General features: G+C 40.3%; 1 protein-coding gene across 2 annotated transcripts; it reads right to left on the bottom strand.

Moving 5' to 3' along the window:
* Positions 1 to 4,165: 4,165 nt before the first annotated feature.
* P2RY1 (purinergic receptor P2Y1) lies at positions 4,166 to 10,485 on the bottom strand. Of its 2 annotated transcripts, none has more exons than XR_004901245.1 (2): positions 8,460 to 10,485; positions 4,166 to 6,514 (listed from the first exon to the last, which is right to left on the bottom strand). XR_004901245.1 is itself a non-coding variant. In XM_028505221.2 (2 exons), the coding sequence occupies exon 1, from the start codon at positions 9,789 to 9,791 to the stop codon at positions 8,679 to 8,681; it is 1,113 nt and encodes a 370-aa protein (XP_028361022.1). In that variant the 5' UTR covers positions 9,792 to 10,485; the 3' UTR covers positions 4,166 to 6,514; positions 8,641 to 8,678. The 2 variants fall into 2 exon arrangements, 1 of the variants encoding a protein (XP_028361022.1); XM_028505221.2 differs by having other exon boundaries at positions 8,641 to 10,485.
* Positions 10,486 to 21,991: the final 11,506 nt, after the last annotated feature.

Genomic DNA, 21,991 nt, shown 5'->3' with positions numbered 1-21,991 from the left:
GCCTGCCTCATGCCCAGGAGTGAGATGAAGTTATCCCGAGAAGGGCATGGATGGCATCTGCTCAGAGAGCCACGAGTGAGGGGCTCTTGTGAATGAAAACAAGGGGTGACTCGGCAGGACACTGCACAGACACAGGCTGCCTCATGAGTGCCAGTGGTAACAGATGACAGTGTGAACAGAAGCCCTCATGTCAACAACTCTGCTTCTTTATGGGGCTGAGTCACAACCTCAAGGAGGAGGGCACGGGGGCTGAACAAAGTTAAATTAAATCTCTTCCAGATTAGCCAGAGAGAGACTCATAAAATTGAAGTATAGAAAAATAAATGGAGTGATATTATATTTCTTGCACAAGATGAGTTTTATACTATCTTCATGCTTTTTTGTACTCTCCTGCTTCTCTTCCCAATGTTCAGTATCTGTCAAGGTCACTACCATTACTATAGATTCTCCAGACAGAATCTCAGTCATCTCTGACTTTTTTCTCCTCTCCTCCATTGTATTCAGACCCCACAGCTGGGTATCCCTTCCTACAAAATACTCATGCTCTGCCCCTGACTTTACCAGCACCACTGTTCTTTGAACATCTTGCTTAGAGCAACAATCTTAGGAGTTCTCTTTGCCTCTCTTCCCAGATTCCCTATATGTTATTCACTTGTTCAGTGATCAGTAATCATGACTATTGTTATGGCTTAATACTGATCTCAATTAAACACCAATACTTTCTAATTTCTATATGCAACAGGCTCTTTATGGCCCTCCCTGAAAAGAGTGACAGTTTTGTTCCCTAAAAACTCTCTGATTTCTTCAGAAGGCCATCTGGAATCTTGTATGACTCCAATTCTTCCTGCTCACTATTCTTTTCTGTCCACCCCAATGTTGTTGTTGCCTAAGGTCCGGTCCCTCCCCCACAGCTGCCATTTGTACATGAACAACTCCTGAACTTCTGTCTCGCCCTAGAACTCTGTCCTGAACTCTGGAATGGCATTTTTGAGCTCTGTGGTGCCATATTGTCCCATTTCCAACTACACGTCTTTTAAGTTAGTATCTCCAACTTAGCAAGTGTTGCAGCCTTCTCTGCCCCCACCCTCCTGCCACTCCCACCACTGGGGGACATTACTAAAACGTAATTTGTGAGCAAAGAAGTTAATGATGGTGGGACTGACTTGAAAAGAAAATAGGCAAATGTGAAAAGTTCCATCTCTGTGCTGTTGAGCTGTCCCAGGCAGGCAGAACTTTTTCAAGAACAGGATAGATGCTGGTTATCATGACCAGTATCTTTAGGGGTAGACAATTCTTTCAGCTCTTCTACTTACTGGAAATGCTTCTCAAGAAAATCACCTTTCCTTGTTCTTATTTTAAGCTCTGAAGGCAACTTTCTCATCCATATTTAGACTGAACAAAAAGGCAAATGTCTGTTATTGAGGTTGGGATATAGCTGTTATGTACCCATGAAGTGGCATTCTAGCAGGTAAATGATTCTCTTGTCAGTTCACTTGGTGTGAGTCAGTGCCCCAGAGTTGGTGAACTCTAGGTGAACTGTTGAGAGATCAAGTTTCTGGATCTGCAGAACTGAAGACCGGCCTCTGGACTGTGGTGACTGAAAATAGACCATGAACCTGAGAGGTGAGGTCCAGCTAAGGAGGTCAGCAGACTCTTCCTCTGGATATATTTTTAGCTGCACACTTTGCCTTACATATCTTTGCCCTACAGAGTACATATCACAGTGCAAAGCATCAGAGTTGAAGACTTGTTTATTATCTGACCTCAGACCTTCAATGGAGTGTCCAAAAGAACAATGTTCAATGCCTTCAATCCCTCTATGAGAATTTCTAGGAAACTCTTAATCACACAATGTGAGTTTCCAGGAGACTCACAAAGCTTCCATGGCACGAAACACAATAGAAATATTAATATCAACAGAAAGAATAACAACAAAGCAGTACATGAATTCGTAAAATCCTTAGCAACCTCAAGAATGGTATATAGCCACCATTTATTCAGTGTGTATTATATGGTAGGTGCTCTGCATGTTTCATTTCATTGACTCTTCCAGAATCCTATGAGCTGCAAGTTATCATGCCCACTTTATAGTTTAGGAACCCACAGCCAAGAGGACTTAAGTAATTTGCCCAGGGTACACAAGTTATATGTGGAAGAGGTGGGTTCAAAACCAAGGCTCCAAAATCAATGCTCTTAAACATAATGAACATTTGCAGTTTTGCTGTTAATTGCTTAAACAAGATGAAATAATATGAAGGGTTAAGTTACCAAAATCTACATAAGTCTGAATGCTGGTTATACCATCTTTAATTACAAATAACCATTCTAGATGTAGGCTTAATATTGCTTTAATGATTTCTTTGGAGAAAGTGTAGTATAGTTTTTGAACTTTTTTGACCAGGTTCTTTGTAAGAAATCAGAAGTCCACCGAGACCCAAGATACAAGTACTTAAATGTGTTGTGTTGTGTGTGTGTGTATATCTGAAATTAAAGCCACAAAGCTTACTCACTGAGTTGTGCAGTCTGATCTCTCCTATTCTGTTTGTTCTGTTAGAGTGCTGATCATAACCCGCTATACTCATTTCCTGACACACTAATGGGTCAAAACCCACCGTTTGAAGAGCCCTGGGATGTGCAAGGAATGTCTTCATAGGAGTGAACACCCCGAGTCTTTTGCTTACACCACCTGTGAATGTGAAAACTGGGTTCTCGCCAGCACACCAAGGTGGTGGGATTGGATCATTGCCAAGGCTTCTTTCTGTTTAAATCTATCATCAAGGATTTTCTACCTTCATGCAGGTGATTTCTTGTTAGGGAATCAGGAAGGGCAGCACATTTTTCCCCTCTGGCAGTGCTGATTGCCTCCACATCCATGTCTGTTCCCAAGGGGCTGCAGCCTTGCCGGCTGCTCAGCCCCGATGCCTTGTGTCCATCCACAGCTTTGTTCAGACCATCAGATCTCAGTCCCAGAGCAATGCTGGCTGAAGATGCCAGTGCCCAGGATCTACCCTAAAGCACTATATAACCTTGGAAGCTTAAAGCAAGAAAGCAAGCAAGCAGCCTATTATTAACATTAACATGGATTTCCACTCACATCTGTTTTGTCTTTAATGCCCCATACAGTCAGGCTTCTACACCATAACAGATCTACTTTGAATTCAGGACAAGCTTTTTGCATTGGGAAATGGAAACTCTGATCATATTCAGGGGCAAAATTCTAAACTTCCTGCAAAGAGGGTATAAACTTATTTACTAGTCCATTAATGTAAAAGAGAATTTAACAGCAGTATACTTACTTGTGGAGAGAGAAGCGTCTCTGAACTTCAATCCCAAAATGGTTTTGAAGCCAAAAAGGAGCTCAAACCTTTATTGTAAATTCTCTTAAATCGGAGAGATAACTATCCATATAAGTTCTTTGTGTGCACTAAATAAATGCACACACACGTACATGCATACACACCCACAAAACTCTACCAAAGTTGATGTTAATAAATGAGGACTCCCAGGTGGTGAAGCTCTGGGTAGTACAGCTACTTAAGAAGTTAAAACTGAATTAGAAATATTTTGAAGACTGCAAGAGATTTGCACTTGGCCATTCACAGGAGTCTATGACTGGGCACCTGGCAGCAGACAACCAGAACATCCAGCGCAGGGCCACCGGCACTTACCTTCTGACACGGAGGGGGAGAGCAGCAGCACGGTAAGCATGCTCTCATTCCATCATACGCATTTTCACTGCACAGCACCTGATGTGTATTTTTTAATAAACTTGAAAGAAGGAGGTGAGGTACACTAATAAACAGAAACTGCAAAAGATTCTTATTAGTAAGATTACCTGCATAGATTATAAATTCGAGAGAAGGTGACAGCTAACATTTTAAATATAGAACACGAGTGTGAGAAATATGGATTAAGGTTGCACTGAGTATGTTCCTCAAAGAATTAGATCACATTCCTATCAATAATATCACATAATGACAATTGTATCAATTATCACGGGCCAGGATTTGCTCTCTAACACTTCACTACTTCACAGGGCAGCCTACGCCTTAGGAAATGTGTGCATTAATTCTACACACCCGGCAGTATTTGCTAGGTGTTACACGGTATACGTCCAAGTCTGGGGAAACTAGTGAGTATTCATAGCATAATAACATAGAAGTCATCAGACCACATTTCATAGTTTTATTGAGACTTTTTAGTTGTAGTTGTCTACTGTAGGTACAGTTCTAGTGACCACGATTATATGTATGCTCTGCTGTTATTATGAAGAGCAGGTGCAAAGTCGGCCGCCATGCCTTGGACACACACACACACACAATATTGTACACTCCTGCATGCAAACATATAGGAAATGTACATTCCTTTTGAATAAAACAATTGTGCACAATTAGTTGGGAATCTGTTAAGCTACCACTGATTTAGATAAACCTGAGAAAGCACAAAATGTCAAGTAATACTGTTTCCATACCGCTCATTTAATGGCACTAATGATCACAAGGAAACCTAGTCAATTATCTACATTAAATCACAGATAATATAAAAATAAACATTTTTGCGAAAGCACTGAACCATACTAGAATTCAAATTCACAAATTTTGATATGTCACATATATTCCCCTTCATATTAATTTGTCATTATGTATATAATACAATGTACAACAGAATAAAAAATGTAACAGAATTCAGCAGCCAAATATACAATAATACAGTCATCACTATTAAACTTGGAATTAAAGTTATCAACTGAACAATCAGTTTAAAATTAATAGAAGTGTTAAACTTGCTGGTAGTGTGTTACTTAGAAACTCCACCTTAAAGCAATTAAGATTATACTATTTCACCTTAAAAAGAAATACGGCGCAAAAATTTAAGAAGAACTGAACACGGTCACTGATTACACCAGCTGCCTCTTTCTCTCCCCATCTCCCTAAAGTTTTTCTTTAAATTCTAATGTGACATTGATCATGCCCATCCCACCAGACATCTAACATGTAAGAGCTCTGTTTTGAATTTAAGACAAGTATATTGCATTTGGAAATAAAAACTCTGATCATATTTGAGGGCACAATTCTAAATGTTCTTAGAAGGCAATATAAACTTTTCTATAACATTATATAAAATGTAGACAATACAGACACAGATGTGTTGTACTTGCTATTGATCTTATGATAGTTTGACAACAAATTCTGTCTGTATAGAAAGAACTTTAAATAAAAAGAAAAACGTGCAAAAATATTTCTGGAAAAAATTAACCACTTGTATCACAGATTTTCATATTTTAGGTCAAAAATCTGAAGACAAACATTTCAACATACTAATTTTTGAAAAGCATCATAATTTACAATAACTCATCTTACCTATGCATCATATATTATGTAAAATATACCACTGGGACGTTAATATTATACACTGTAATAAATAGAATTTACATCATTATATTGGACCTTTCAAGAAAGTCTTTCAATCTGTGCAACTGAAGAACTGTAAGCTTCATTAATAAATACTATTATGACAGCCACAATGTGACCAGCAAAGTTAAAGCTTCAATAGATCTCTAACTAGTTACATGTCTCTATTGTCGCCAGTTGGATTCCAGCTGCTCTAAACACTGACCTCTTTTGTATCCAAAGGCAGATGAAGGTACTGCTGAAGGGGACTGAGAAGGGGACTGAGAAAATTTACAAGTCGTAGGTCCATATCACAATGGGTGGATTTCATGAGAATCTTTAGCCAAGGACTGGAATTGAGTCCTGCAAAGTACAGCAGCAGATTTTATGCATCTCTGGCTGTCTGTGGTTCTAATGTTCCCACATCCCCCAGGGCCCCAACAGCTAGATGTTATCCAACCTTTTAAAATACAAACAATGGTCTTGAAAGGGTCACAGTTCCAAAGCCGGCCGAGTGGCAAAGTCATGGTTTTAACTCTGAAGTCTACTCATGTTGTACCTCTTCTTGATTTGTCCTTTTCACCATTGCAATGCAAACATGTCGATGTTCAAAGTGTCAAAGATGTACTTTGTGTGTCAAAAAACACCTTGAACTTGGCATTAAAATAGTTTTGTATTGTGAAATTTAGTTAACTGATAAATCCTATGATTTCAGCAGCTCTTTCATCAAAATGCCAACAGACTTCTTCTGTTTTCATTAGAACAGTTAATAATATCATCACATGTCAAGAATCAGATTTTAAGATCCCTGCTTCATCCGGACCCTCTTTATGTTTTCACCGTGAACACAGACACTTCCCAGAAAGCTTTTTGGCCTGCAAGGAGTCAGTGAGATCATTCTCATTTCTATTTGACATGCATCTACATGTCACTATTGTCTACTGAGTGATGTACGAAGCTAAAGAAGAAACGCTCTGAAAAAAAAAAAACATGTCAAGAAGTAAAAGGGCATTTCTAGTCACTGTCCACCTCCTCAATGGATCCACACTCCGTAAGAAGTTCTCTGGTAGCTGAAACAGTTGTCCTTAACACAGACTGTAAAATCAGGCTGGGCACTCTGAGACCTAAAAGGAAGAAAACTGAAGTAAATGATGAGGAAACACTACAGAAATGTGTTCCATTAGCCTTTGAGTTTAAGGATCGCTTTGAAATTTCCATTTTGTTCAATTTAGTGATATTAACCTTGTCTCACTGAACATGACACATGACAGGGACAATATGGTGATAACATATTTTAGATTTCTTCCTTGAGGATTCCACAGCAGACAACCCTGTAGGACCCTAACCAACTGAGAACCTAGTTAAGCCTTCTCTTTCCTCAAAATGAGTAGGTGTAAGTGAGACATTTAAAATGTCTCTTCTATAATAATTCTGTGCATTAATACTGAACATGTAGAAAAAGAACCACTTTTTAGAAAGCTAAACACAGTTTTTCTTGATTGGTCTTAGTGGCCTGAGACTGGATACACTTAAGTAATTCTAAGAAGAAACTGAAGGTCTCAAAAACCCACCATCTATCCAGGTATTGCACAAACTGAAATCAATTCCTGACTTACCTGTCACTGTGCCCCACAGATTCTTGCCTTAAGACACAACCCCCAATTATTTTATTTATAATGTGCTTTCAAACGAGTTATTCCACCACGAGTGGCAGACTCTGATGTTGGCTTCATTGAGGTTTTCACAATTAAACATCCTTTTGACACTGGATTTATTTGTTTGGAGCTGTAAGTTGTGTTGCCTCATCTCATCATTCTACATCACATAGAATTTAAAGTTTTAAGCGCTAGAAATGTAGCAATTCAATACTCATTAAAATGTTATTAAAACTATTAAAATATTTACATATTTCTCATTATGTTTGGCAGAGAAAAACCTAGAAGAGAAACCCTGCCCAGTGGTCCTCTTACAAACTATTAACAGTGTGATGGAGTAGTTTGTACAACTTACTTTTCACTGTTGGGGTGCCTTAGGTACTTAAAATTTAATTATCTTTGTATCCCTTTCTCACATATTTCAATTTTTTCCCTTTAAATATGAGGATATAAAATCTAATAAAGGATTGTAGCTTCTCTACCAACACAACCTTCACAAATTCCACCTTCTTTTCATTGCACTTAATGTTTTCCATCATTTCAAAGAAGCAAAAAGCACCTTTACAGCATGATTTTAATTTAACGTCCTGAATCTAAAAATGTCATCTCCCCACTCCCTGTTGCCTCGTACATTTTAGACTGTGCTTCTGGAATATGTGTTGTGACCGGCTGTAACCACTCTCCCTGTGATAACACCATCCTCCTGCCCAGCACCCTCAACTTGCTGACAGTTATTCGGCTTCGGTCTGTAATTGATCTGTGATTTTTCAGAGCTGTTTTCACAGATGTGAGTGAGCATCTGCGCTGGAACACAAACAAACTCCAGCAGCAGTGATGCAAGTCAATGCTCTCTGTCCCAGGAAGTCTAACGGAGTGCGTGTTGTTTACAAGGAAAGGACAAGCACTTTGATGGTTTTGAATGCATTTTACCTATGGATAATATATGCAGGCTTCCATCATCAAACACTTAGCATCCAACATAGAGTGAGCAGTTTGCCCGAAGTAACTGGACAAAATCACCTTTGAGGCTTTTAGATTCATTGGCTTTCCTTTTCTATTCAAGTCTCCAAGAAACTCAAATCAGTTCCCACCCATACTAATAGGACCTCAAATGACCCCAGCTAAGATCTCTGTTCCCCTGATACTGAATGAATGGAACTTAGTAGTTTGCTATATGCTCTGCTAACTTTAAGAATGCGGAGCTTCAATTTGGTCACCCCAAGGATTATTAAAAACATTAAAGACCAGATGAATCGTAAACTTAAGTTTCAGATGGTCAATTCACTTGGAGAAATTATTAATAGCAAAATTGCTCCAACACTCAAGTGCACTTTACACAGAAACGCTTGTAAATTTTAAAGGCAGAAGAGAGGGTAAATATTTAACTAGAGAAGAATTATTTTATTATACATACTTCTGGTGAGAAAGAAGGGAGGTCTTGAGAGCAAACCCAAACAAACTTAAGTGTGTGTGTGTGGACATTTCCAGTTCTATTCTTCTTTTAACTCACTAACTTCTTGGTTGGATTTTTCTCTAAACTTTTAAAAACTTAAAGGGGGTGGGGGGGGAACACATGATTCTATTCAGCATCCTACCATGTCACAACAGTGGGTGTTTGGGGATTCTTGCGTCTTCACAAGCTTGTATCTCCATTCTGCTTGAACTCCGATAAAATATTGAGGGTCATGTCTTCACTCTTGGACTGCAAATTTACCTCACTTCTTCTGGAGGCTTTCCTGGTCGCTCGGGAGAGCCTCCTTCTGAAAGTATCTCCTGCCAAGAAATAGAGAATGGGATCCACACAGCTGTTGAGACTTGCTAGACCTCTTGTCACCTGATAAGTAGCATAAACCCTGTCATTGAAAGCACACATTTCTGGGGTCTGGAAATCCAGCCGGGCCCTCAAATTCATCGTTTTCATTACATGGAAAGGGATATAGGACACACCAAAGACAGTCAGTACAATAATCACCAGGTAAATTGATTTCCTCCTCAGAGGTGAGTTGTCCAGGTCATTGTAAATCAAAGCTTTCACAATTAATCCATAACAGCCCAGAATCAGCACCAAGGGCACACAGAACATGGCCACGGTCGTGCACATGCTGTAGATGAAATAGCTTCGCAGGTACTCGTCGGTGGTGGTGTCGTAGCAGGTGGTGGTTTTGTTCTTCCGGACCTGGGTGCCGGTGTAGAAGAGGATGGGGGAGATCCCCAGGACCACGATGAACCACACCAGCACGCTGATGTAGACGGCGTTCTTCTTCTTGAGCCTGCCCAGGGACTTGAGCGGATACACCACGCCGCTGTAGCGGTGCACGCTGATGCAGGTTAGGAACAAGATGCTGCCGTAGAGGTTCACGTGGAAGATGAACCTCTGCAGCTTACACATGACGTCTCCGAAGATCCAGTCTGTCTTATTAAAGTAGTAGAAGATGAGCGCGGGCAGAGTCAGTACGTACAAGAAGTCGGCCAAGGCCAAGTTGAACATGTACACGGAGATGCCGCTCCACGGCTTCATGTGGAAGACGAACATCCAGATGGCCACGCTGTTGCCCAGGAAGCCGATGATGAACACCAAAATGTAGACAGCCGGCAGGTAGTAGAACTGGAAGCCCGTCTTGGTCAGCGAGCATGTGTACGGGGACGTGACGGAGGCGACTGTGCTGTTTCCCCAGGGAGAGCCCAGGCCCGGCACAAAGACGGCGTCCGTCCCGTTGGGGACAGCCGACCACAGCACCTCGGTCATTCTGTCCTCCCGGACTTAGGCGGCTGCTCCAAGGGACAAGCGGCGGCGTGAGGGCGGCGGCGGCGAAGGGAGCTGCGAGCATCGGAAAAGCGGGCGAACCGAAGGGAGCGGGCACCCGGGATCCCCGCGGGAGGGGGCGCGCTGGGGCTCGCCCACGCTGGCTCCGGCTCCACGTTCGCGGAGGGCCATGAAATCCGCTCGGGACCAGGACCGAACCAGGCTGGCGGGCGGGCCAGCAACTTCCCAGGCCGGCTGGCAGCGCCTAAATTACACAACGGGGAGCGCAGGGCACCGCCAGCCTCCCACAACTTTCCGACTGCGCTTTCCCGAGGGGTGGCTAGTCCTCGCCGGAGGCTCAGCAAGGTCCAGCCAAACTCACGTGTTGCGCTCCGGCATTGGGACGGAGTTCCCCAGCCTCCTTCTCCCGAAGATCAACTTCGTTTGGGCATCTTCCTTCTCCCAACCTTGCAAGCAAACAGCTCGACCCCGGGGTCCGCGCGCCTTCCGCGTGGCTGCAGACCCGTGCGCTTTGGGACCGCGTCTGTTCGGCTTCCGCACTGCTCCGGGGCCCTTCTGGAGGCCCTGCAAGGTCCGGAGTGCAGGGGGCAGGCGGCGAGCCCCGCTCCCGGCGAGGGTGGGCGGAGTTTGGGCACCCGGGCGCTCCGCGGGAGGCGAGGGGCGTGTCTCCCTCCCCCCCACCCCCCGCCGCCGCCCCAGCCTGCCCGGCTGCCCGCCCGCGCTCTGCCCGCGCTCTGCCCGCGCTTCGCCCCAAACCCAAGGCGTTTTCTGGGAATCCAGTCTCTACTGTGGCCGGCGCGCTTCACTGCAGCCTCGCCGCTGCTACAAGTCCGCGGCGAGGACTAGGGGCTCGCCGGGTCAGGGTTGGCTGCGGGGGAACGATTGGCAGCGAGGGCTGCCTTCGCTCTTCCGCCACTATCTCGGCAAAGTGAAGTTGCTGACACACAGGAAACCCTTCTGCCCGCTCAGAGCCTCCTGCCTCCAGTTTTAAGCCCACCCGTCGGAGGCAGAAGTCTCTAGGGCCCTCCCGAACTACGCCAGGTGTTCGCAGGTTCCAAGCTGGCAGCCGTGCCCCGCTGGGAACGCCCTGGTTCTGCTGTGCGCCTCAGCACCGAGACCAGATTCCTGGCACAAGCAGGAACCTGCTAGTCCAAGAGAGCCCCAGCTTTAAAAGGCGAGAGAGAGTGCTGGGAGAGGGGTGAGGATCATCTCTTTCTGCCCTTCTAGTCCGCTTCGTGCTTTTTCTTTCAATATTGATATTCTCAATGAACCAAATGCTAATAAACAGACACCATTGGTAACGTCAACTTGAGAATTTCTAAAAGGGCTCTGTAAAAATATTAGTTTATAGTACACGTTGCCCCAAAACAATTTAACTTGATACTTATCACCTACCGACAACACAAGCTCCCCAAATTCTCCTGTGCAGTACATTTCATTAATGATCAGAGGCTGCAATAAAAAGTAACTTTAAAATATTGTTTTAGGAATAACTTGAATATTAAATACGCTTTATATAAAATGGATGTGAAGGAACATTAGAAACCAGAGTGGTTAAAATATGGTTTGGGGGTTTATTATCAATCCTGTCTTTTAAGGGGTTAGGCACAATTATCTCTAGTAAGTGCCTTAACAATATAAGTTGGGACTTCCTTAAATACTATGGTTTTTTGAAAAACTTGTTTTCATGGTTTGCATCAAAAATTTAGTCAATACATTTCAAAATTCTATTTGAGTTTAATTGCAAAGTAAATGAATTATTAGCTGTTCAGGGACATATTTCAATGGGCCTACACAGGACTGTAACCTAGCACTTCTTGACATTTACTGATTAGTGGAATGTTTTATATGAAATATTTACAAAGGCTTTTTCTCTTGGAGGAAAAAGAATCCAAAAAGGAAAAATCTGCAAACCACATACCATAAAGATTTCTTTCTGGTCCTAGATGTTACATGGTAATTTTCTCTTTAAAAAGTGCTCAGGAAAATCAAGAGCTACTTTGATAACACGAATAAAAACTGCCTACAAGACTGAAATGATCCTTCAGAGAAACACGTATAGAAAGGACAGAACTTAAACATATGCTATTGTGAACACAGTAGTATTTTGAACTGTGGTCAGTTGAACAGCAGGAAAAGAAATGCTAAAGCTAGAGTGAGTAAGTCAAGTAAAGGGCATGAATGTTGTTTCGAAATGTCTTAATTGAAGTAAAAGCTACAGGCCGCTGTTTTCTCATCTATCCAATAAAGGAGTTGGATTTGATTATCTTTTATTTTTCACTCGTCTCCCAAATGAAGTGATTCTATAATTCTGAGCCTTAACATTTTCATATTGCTTCATTGGGACGGTACTAACTGAGATGATGTTCCATTAAGAGAGAGAAGGAAGCAAGGAAAACCATTAAGAGTTCCATTGATACACAATAGGTCCTAACTTCACCGCTTTGCATTTTTCATTTGCAACATAAGAGGTATGTAACCTCACTCAGAAGTCCTTTGCAAATGCATTAACTCATAATGTGAGTGTTTTGCAATGTACACTTAGTTCAAATACCATTAAGTACATTCAGAAAACTTGATACTGTACTTGGAATCTGGGGGAGATAGTTGTTCAGAGTATACTACAGACTTCTTTTTAAAGATGTTAAAAAGGTCAATTTTGTAAACACTGCTGTTACACTCAACATATTTAACTATGTATTTATTATATAACAAAATTATATTTTAAATCAAAATTGTACCTTATGGAAATAATTTACATGTATTCAGTTATTTGCTGATAACTTTGTATTTGTAAAACATTGGACTAGATTTAATGAAAGAATAAAATTAAAATCTAAGCCCCAATAACATGTCAGTATTTATTGATCTTTGAATACCAATTATAAATGCCTTAAAGGTATGAAAAGAACATGGTATATAAATGTACGTGACTTCCCTAAATGCTTTGTATTAATTTGTTTTGTACTTGATAAATGACATGAATGCCAAACCTCCAAATGCCAAGAACATTATAACTAACCATAATAAAGCATATAACAATAACAATAATAAGCCTTTCTTGTATACTTAGCACTGTGCATATCCAACAAAAATTATGATCTTTAATCCTTAAAAATACACTATGATGATAATTGGCAATTGTATTCTTATTTTATGAGTGATGAAACTAAGGCACGGAGATGTTAACTAACTTTTCCATGGTCACACAGTAAAACTGGTCATTAAACCTAAGTCATCTATCCCCAAAGCCCACACATTTAACCACTAATTCTATAATGCAGTAGACCCAAGTGCAGGGCATTGGTAGGAATATGAACTTTTAGTGATCTCTACAGTTGAGCATACAAGGGGTTATCCCCAGAGCCTTGTATCAGGAGAGAAAATTTTGAGTCAGCTCTTGAAAGATGCTGATAGTCAAAGAGTATTTAAGACATTTCCCAAATGTTATACTTCTCTACTTACACTTTTAAAAATAGCCAACAATTTGTATAAGACCTGAGAAGGACCTGCAATCATGGGAAAGTCAGATCTGTTTAGCCTCAGACTCATAAACAAAAAGGCTGCTCTTCTTGTATTTACAGAGATTCTCACAGGCATCATTAGGAAATCACTTCTTTCTCCTTCCCTAAAAATCACAGAAAATCCGACAGTCATCGAGGATGGAAAGATCTTTGAAAAAATTCTAATCAAGGACCACAAGCATAAAAAGAAGAAAAAAACTTCAAGTAAACAGAAAATATAATGTCTCAACTTTAAAGTTGAGACTAAGAGATATGAGATTAAATACACATAACACTACAAATGCTAAACCTAATTTGGGGGACCATGTGAAAGAAGGGAGCACCCATGGGCAGGATGCCTGTGAAGATGTCGCAGTTAAGAGGCATCGAGACCCTGGTTTGGGAGTTAACGGCATCCTTTGACAGATCTAAGTATAGTAAGTAAGATGTGATAGCTCCTGAGACATACCTTAGGAAAGTAAGGAAACTCTTGTGCTCCCCAGGAAGAAAATAGGAGAAAGAAATAGAAAAAAGGGTCTGAGGAGCTCACAGCCAGTGTCCCTGAAAGAAGAAAGAGAAGGCAAGAGGGCTGAGGTGGAACGGATGTGGAAAGTGGACGAGGAGCAAACAGAGAGAATGAAAGGATTGTCCTGTGCTGTGACGGGCCCAGCTGCTCCTATAAATTATTCACTTGTCATGGATCCAATCAGTAGACTTCCTGAAATTTATTTCATTAAGAATTACAGCAGGGATGGAGGACACAGAAGAGGAGACAGCAGGGTTGCTCCAAGGTTGGAACGAGAATAGGAGACCAAGACACCAGGGAGGCCTTGAGAAAGACAGGGGAGATGGATAATGGGGGGGGGGGGGCAGGAAAGTGCAGGAGGGGAAGGAGGAGAAAGCAAGGCACTTGCTTAGAAACAGGAAAATTTCACTCAGCATTGTTTTTCAATATTTTCGCTTTAAATCAGGGTGGGTGTTAGGAGAGGGATGTAGGAGGTGGTGAGATGACACAGGCTGCATTTCCATGTTGAGTATTTGTCCCTTGGGGCAGACGACCCTGAGCTAGGTTTTCCATCTGTACCCTAGCACTTGCAGGAACCTATAAAAGCCCAGGCCACTTATCTCGTCTTCCATCCTTCAGAAAGTTTCTTGCTCCCAGAACACTCGAAAGAACTGTTTTCCTGCATTCGCTCTTTAATATTTACTTCCCTTATCCCCATCCTTGCGAAGCCCTGAGTCCTTAGTCTTAGGCACTTCATAATATTTTCAAAAGAATTTTGTTAAATCTAGAAGAAAAGGCTCTAGTCCTGACTTTGTAGCCTCAGTCTTCCTCTAATTATCCTTATCACTAAATGTTCGCGTTGCTCTCTGTGTCTCTGACCTGGCCAGGTTCACTAAGGCAAGTCTTCCAGCATTTACTGATAACAGATTAGAAATGCTGTATTATATGCCAGTTCTTTTACAGTTTCCTTATACAGTTAGCTTTTTAAAAAGACAGGGAAATAAATGTTCCTACAGCCTGTGGGTACACAAATATCTTTAGAGCCAGATACCCATATCTGAAGTCTTACACCACAGGCATGGACTTATAGTGGGTTTCCATGGCAGCAGAAAAGATAAGAATATGACATTGTTTGAGTTATTTAGTTATTTGTCATCATTATTATATCCACCATATATAAATTGTTGATTTTTGGTACACCATATTTTGAATATATAAATAGGCAAAAGAAAATGTCTGAAAATAATAGATACCCATTTTCCTAGGTTGTCACATCTTCCATTAGCTCACTCCTGAAGTGTTGATCTTAATTATGTCCCTAGGGTTTCACAGTTTTCAATATTAAACTTAATGATAGTTGTTGTTGCTCATGTTTTAGATTTTGGAATTTGGCTCTCTGAAAAGTTGATAACAAGTTTTCACCAGAAGCAATCAAAATATTAACTAGCTTTTTAACAAATTTTATTTATTTATTTTTTAGAGAGGGGAAGGGAGGGAGAAAGAGAGAGAGAGAAACATCAACGTGTGGTTGCCTCTCACATGACCCTCACTGGCCTGCAACCCAGGGATATGCCCTTACTGGGAATCGAACCTGTGATGCTTTGGTTCACAGCCCACACTCAATTCACTGAGCTACGCCAGCCAGTGCTAAAATGTTAACTAGCTTTAAATAAATGACCATTGTGTCCATTTTATAATCTTTTTAGGTTAGAGTCTTGTAGAAAGGCTGGTGGGATGAGCTGGCCCCAGAGAGTCTTCTTATAATAAGAGAACTTTGGACAGCTTTCTGGAAAAATATCTGAGTGAACAAAGAAAACATGCAATCAGTTAACATACTAAGGTGAAATGGCCCCATCCTTCGTGTATGAAAACAATAAAATGGAATTTAAAAAAAAACAATATAAAAACAGTCACTTGTAGTTGACAAAGATTTGCCTGACATTGCTTTGCTAGATAGACTTAAAACCAATGAATATGTCCCTATCCAATGACTAAAATACCTTAAAGGTTTAAGAATCTTGAACTTGGGCATGCATGTGTTGTGTGCTGTTTGGAAAATTTTTTTGTGTATTAGCGCAGAGCATATGATTTTAGAGAAGACAAAAATGGGTTCAAAGGTCAGTCAGGGCTACTTAACAGCTGCACAACTAGGCACATCACCAGACCTTTTCTCTGTCAATGTTCTTATCAAATAACAACTATATCGCAAGATAGCTGTAAGGATGTGATCATGTCAAGTGCCTAGGGCTCATGTCTCTGCTGATAAGTTCTCTTTCTCTCTATGTGGACATGACTCCACATGACCACTCATAGCTTAGCATTGTTTCCAATAATACATAGCTGGGAAAAGAATCTGGACTGATGTGGTCCAGCTCACATTGGCCTGGATGAGAAACAGAAGGGCTGAACAATCTCAGAGCCTTCCTCCATGGCTGAGTAACAGACTCCAAAAAAAGAGAAGGGTGGGTTACTTCTCTTAGGAAGAGATATGGGTTCAGAGAGGATGTGAACAACTAAAGAAATAGTTATCTCTGGTGTGGAAAGCAATATGACCATGGATGTGATTAGTGGGGAGGGCAGAGGAGGAAGAGAAAAGTTTCAAGAAATGCAGTTGTGACAGGCAAACTACAAAGTCTCCGGCTAGAGGAGCACATCTGAGGCCATGCAGAGCCTCAGCGCTCTAAGATGGTGAGAGCAGACCCTGGGAGCCTACCAGGTGTGGCAGAGAAGTTGGTGAGAGTCAACTACCAATGAGAGTACCCAGGTGGAGATCCATAGAGCAAATGGAAGAGCTGAGCAGAATGAATAAATTAAGAAGGCAGATCTATTATCGTCTGATCTATCTTATCTTTGCTAAAGGTATGAAGAGGGAAAATATGAAAGAAGGGAGGAAGGAAAGAAGGAAGGAAGGAAGGAAGGAAGGAGGGAAGGAAAAGAAGAAAGAAAAGAAAGAAAGAAGAAAGAGAGAGAAAGAAAGAATCTTTGCATTTGTACTAGGAAAATGGAAGTTTCTGTTCAATCAAAGATAAATTATGAAATTCTGCTTCCTTTATGGAAACCAGCCCCAAGGCATGGTCATTGCCATCAGGACCCTAATTACTAATTCAGTTGAGAGGAGCCCAAGGGACATATTTACAGTAATTTGAGTCCCTGGAAATGAGGAGTTTGACATGCACATAAGAGCAGTAGAGAAGTTGAATTTGGTTTGGATTACTAGTGTCTCAGGAGAAAGTGGGAAAGCAAGGTTGGAAAAGATTTTGCAGTAATTGCATTAACCAGCCATGGCTAAAAACTCTGTTCATTTTTCTCAGGTATGGCATTTTACTCATAGTATACATTATGATTTACTTTAGCAAGAAACCATTAGAAACTAGCATCTTGAAACTGGCAGATGCTAAGATGGAAATGGCAGACTGGTGAGGGTTTGGAGTGGGAAAATGCATGTGTGAAGGACAGTGTAGCAAAGGGAAGTCAAGCTTCATTAGCAATGCACTGCTTTGCATTTACAGACAGAGATTACTAACAGCATGGAGACCCCCAGAGATACACCCAAGATAGACCTACAATGTCATGAAGTTCGTGTCCAGTAAGTATGGAAAAGTGGCCCAGGAATAGAGGATAAGGTTGATGTCCATAGTTATTAATAAACTCAAACACATACACACACACATACACGCACACACACACACACACACACACACACACAAAAGGGGGTGATAGGGCATCTGTAAGTAGTGTCAACTATAAAAACAAAAAAAATTAAGGGAAAATTTGTATATAGTTGTGCTGAGGAGGAATATTGTCTTCATAGTATTCACTAAGAATATGTTATATGTTATAATATAATATTTTATGTTATGTTGTAATCAACAAAAGGGGAACTGAAAGAACTAAGCTGGGGACATCTGCTCAGAAAAACACGCAGGAAAGAAATGTGGGGCTCTAAGAGAAGGCAAGGACACAGAGGAGGCATTTCAAGAGCAAAAGGGAAATGAATGAATTGCTACTCTAGTCACTGAAGGAGAAGGCCAAAGGGAACAGGCACAGTAGGTAGGATGGACGAGAGATAAGTCTGTAAATAATCTGTGATACCAGGGAAGGAGACAAACTCTCCTTACTTCAAAAAAAAGCATTTGGGTTAGAAATTCTTAGAAGTAACATATGAGAAAAGGAAGCGAAACTGTCTTTTTTCTCGTGAAGGGAAAAACAGAAGAAAATAAATGTAACATTACAAAGATGTAAATAGTGAAGGTATTAAGTGTAAAAAGGTTATATGAAGGACTTAGAATATGAGAAGCAACGGCATATAGTTATATATGAGGAAATGAGGTATAAATTTTCAGTCAGTGAAGAGAGGCAACAAGGAAAAAGGTGAAAAAAAATCAATGGTAAAAGAAAAGTTGACAAACCTTTGGGGCTGATAAGCTTGCCACAAATCTGGATAAAGCAGAACTTAAAATTACAACATGTAATAAGAATAACGTCAGACCTCAGAAGACTGATGGCAAGACTTGTATAGCACTCCGAAATGAAAGCACACATGCATGTGTACACATAAACACATGTGTGTGTTATAAAAAGAAGCAGAGCTGGAAAATGCAGTAGAAAAGGAGGAATGATCAGCTTCACCCTCCAGAGGTGAATGATAAGATGGCACTTTTAGAGATGGGCTTTTTTTTTTTAGATTTTTAAAATTTATTTATAGAGAGGGAAGGAAGGGAGAGAGAGAGAAACATCAATGTGCAGTTGCTGGGGGCCATGGCCTGCAACCGAGGCATGTGCCCTGACTGGGAATCGAACCTGTGACACTGGTTTGCAGCCAGCGCTCAATCCACTGAGCTATGCCAGCCAGGGCCATAGATGGGCTTTTTCTAGTTCAGTGGCCTCAGAAGAATTCCTTCTGTAGACTGCTTGGCTTGACTTTGTCTCCTATATTGTTGGCTTATAGGAGACTGGTAGAATGACAAGTATGATGAAATAAAGAGACTCACTGTCCATTTTTTTAAAAAATGTACTTCATTTCCAATAAAACGATGCACCTGACTACCCACAAACAGGATTGTTGTGGGGAGAAAACACACAGTCCACACACATATGCATATACAAGCACAAACAAGAACACACAAATATACAAAATTCCATACCCTGGCCCCGGCAGGCATGGCTCAGCTGGTTATTGATCATCCCGCAAAGTGGAAGGTCACCAGTTCAATTTCCTGCCAGGCCATATTCCTGGGTTGCAGGCCTGGTCCACAGTTAGGGTGCATATGAGAGGTAGACAATCCATGTTTCTCTCACGCATTGATGTTTCTCTCCCTCTCTTTTCCCTATCTTCTTCTCTCTCTAAAATAAATAAATAAAAATCTTTTAAAAATTCCATACCCTGGGCCAACCAATATTAATGTTTGTTTTATAAGAGATTTTTCCCTTCAACTATATTTATATAAATATATATTTAGATGTACAGTATAAATTAGGGTTCTACATTATTGCACCCTGCTTTCCTGCTAGTATACATACATACCTTAGCATGTTCTTAATGGTGACAGAATACCACTTAGAATTATTGAAAGGTCAAAGGGAAGACTAATGTTTACTGGTAGTACTAAACAAAAAGGCTGACACAATAGTGGAGGATCTGATATAGAAAATCCAGAGACATGTTATAAAGGGACAAAGGAGCCCAATCTTCATAAGAAATATCAAGATGCATCAGTTAGGTTTAGATTAAGACTTTGAATCAGGTATACAAGAATTCTTTTCAATAAAAGAAGATAAAGCTCTTACTCCTTAAGTTCCTGCAAAAGTTCTATAACCCAACATTCCCCGCTCAGAAATTCTCAGAAAGAAAAAAATCAACAGGATAGATGACATGCATATCAAACATAAAAGAGCTGACATTTAAAGTACAAAAGTAAAGTGGGTATTTAGTCTGAATTCCTTAACAGGACAAAGAAGAAATGACAAGGGCAATAAAAACACAAGGAAAAAGTATTTAAAAACATTAATCACTTATGCAGGAAATTGTAATGAGAACCATTAAATCAAAAAGAAGAGCAAGAATATTTATTCATATGGAAATTTTAAAGAAGATCCAAAGATAAATTGGAAATTAGAAACAGGAAAGTGAACATAATGAGAAATTATAAATACTTTTTTTGAAAATAGGGTGAGTGCTGCCAAGTGGTTTTGGGAATAGTGTTTATTCACAGCCATAACCAAGATACTTATACAAATAACAGTAAAAATTTAGGGAGCACACTGTCAAGTCCACAGCACCTTACATTTTTTTTTCTTTGGGAACAATAAAAACATACTTCTCTGCTGAAGAGTTAGGGTTTTATAGAAATGGATGAGACAAACAACAGAAAAGATAAGGGAGAATAAAGACATTGGGACAAAGGCAAAGATTTAGACTTAAAAGGGAAAATAGGCAAATTAAGTACAAGAAAATGTCCAAGTGAATCAATACCCACCAAACAGAAGCTGCTGATTTTGATGAAGTGGTCAAGAAAAAAATTGTCAAGTAGCAGCAGGAAAGAAAACTAGGAAAAAGCAGAGCTACCACACAGAACGTTTTGTAAAAACTCCCAAACTCCTGATTAAAACCAGTGTGGGAAAACAGGGCAGTTCTCCAAAAGAAGCATGCATGGGTAAAGTGCCCCACCCAAGCGAATGCATTATAGGAAAAGACTGGGGAGCCAGGTGGCTGAGATTAACTGGGGAAATCATAGAAAAGGAGCTGGAAAAGTGAACAAGATGAGGTTGTAGTAAAAATGAATTAGGTATTATTAGAAGGAAAAGAAAAGATCCAAGAATCCTGATCATGGCGATAAAGTCCTTCTGGGAGATGAAATGCAGAAAAACGAGTGAAGGAGACAGGAGAATGTGCCAAGTAGGCAAAACCACATAATAGAAAAGATGGGTAAACCACATCACCACATCACAGAAAAGAGGAGGAAGAAAAAGTCGAAGGGGAAGAACATGTAAGAAATTGATTTTCAAAGCTATGCAAATTGTTGGTTGGGGGCAAGTAATAAATGCATGAAGAAGACTCCCTTTAAATGCTATTTATAACAGTAAATCTATAAAGATAAAATATTATGTATAGAAAATAAACATCAAAACACAAATTCCATTTCATTTGCTAATTTCTAGAATACAAGTAAATGGGATCCATTAGGTTGAAGGTATTGAAGCTATGAGAGTTATTCCAATGCCATCTCCGTAGTAAAGGTCTCAAATTAAGAAGACCAGAGGGAGACTTGCAAATTGGTTCCTTCTGGTCTCTTCCCCTTGGGCCACAAAGGCACCTGAAACTGAATGACTGTGTTCTCAACGAGGATTGCTCTTTCTCAGTAAGGGAATCTCGATACTACATATTGTTGTTCTCTGCAGCAGCAAAGACACTGGGACTTCATCGTTTCTGTAAATAATGTCAAAATGATTAAAGGCTCCCTTTTATCCTCAGTGCAGAGAGCGTGATGATAATCATATAATAATTTTTCATCCTTTCTCAATAGTCTTTACACTTTGCTTCTGGAAACTCAGCAATTTGAGCTTCCAATATCTCTTATGTCTCTTCTCCTGTGAAAATGTTTAAGAGAGAATCCTAACAAGACGAGATATTTTCTATGTAAATTTGCAGGAATGATAAAAACGAATATGACCTAGAACTCAAAATCTTTGGCACACACGTATCACTTAGGTTGCAAAAAGCAGAATCAATACTGGGGTTTAGCCTCGGGTCTGCCTGTGCCCGACAAGAGGCACTTTGCGTCTCTGTGTATAGTTTCTTAGTCTGTAAATTGGGAGTATTAATTTTTCTATCTACCCATCTCTTGAGATATTTCAAAAGTTAGAAAATGGACTTGCACTTTGAGCTATTTGGAAAAACCAATGCCACATAAACTTAAAGAAGTATTGTTTTATGACCTTGTGCTTTACAGCGTAACTACTTAGACATCTGAGATTCTATACTCAATTATGTACTCTTTACATAACATCAATTATACAAGTGTCTCTAAGTATTTGTTTTTGCCATTTATTTTATTAATACTTAATAACATGGATTCTGGATTATTATTCTGTTACAGGCTACTTTTTAAACACACACAGTAAGGAATTACATAATATTAGTATGTTTGCAGCTAAAATATTTTGCATTCTTTCTG

Source organism: Phyllostomus discolor, chromosome 2 (genome assembly GCF_004126475.2).
Source record: "Phyllostomus discolor isolate MPI-MPIP mPhyDis1 chromosome 2, mPhyDis1.pri.v3, whole genome shotgun sequence".
Lineage (NCBI taxonomy): Eukaryota > Metazoa > Chordata > Mammalia > Chiroptera > Phyllostomidae > Phyllostomus > Phyllostomus discolor.
The sequence above is the reverse complement of the archived record's forward strand: the minus strand, read 5'-3'. Positions and strand labels throughout refer to the sequence as shown.

Excerpts from the sequence above, each read along its gene's own strand:
- P2RY1 (XM_028505221.2), bottom strand. The coding sequence starts at position 9,791 with ATGACCGAGGTGCTGTGGTCGGCTGTCCCCAACGGGACGGACGCCGTC.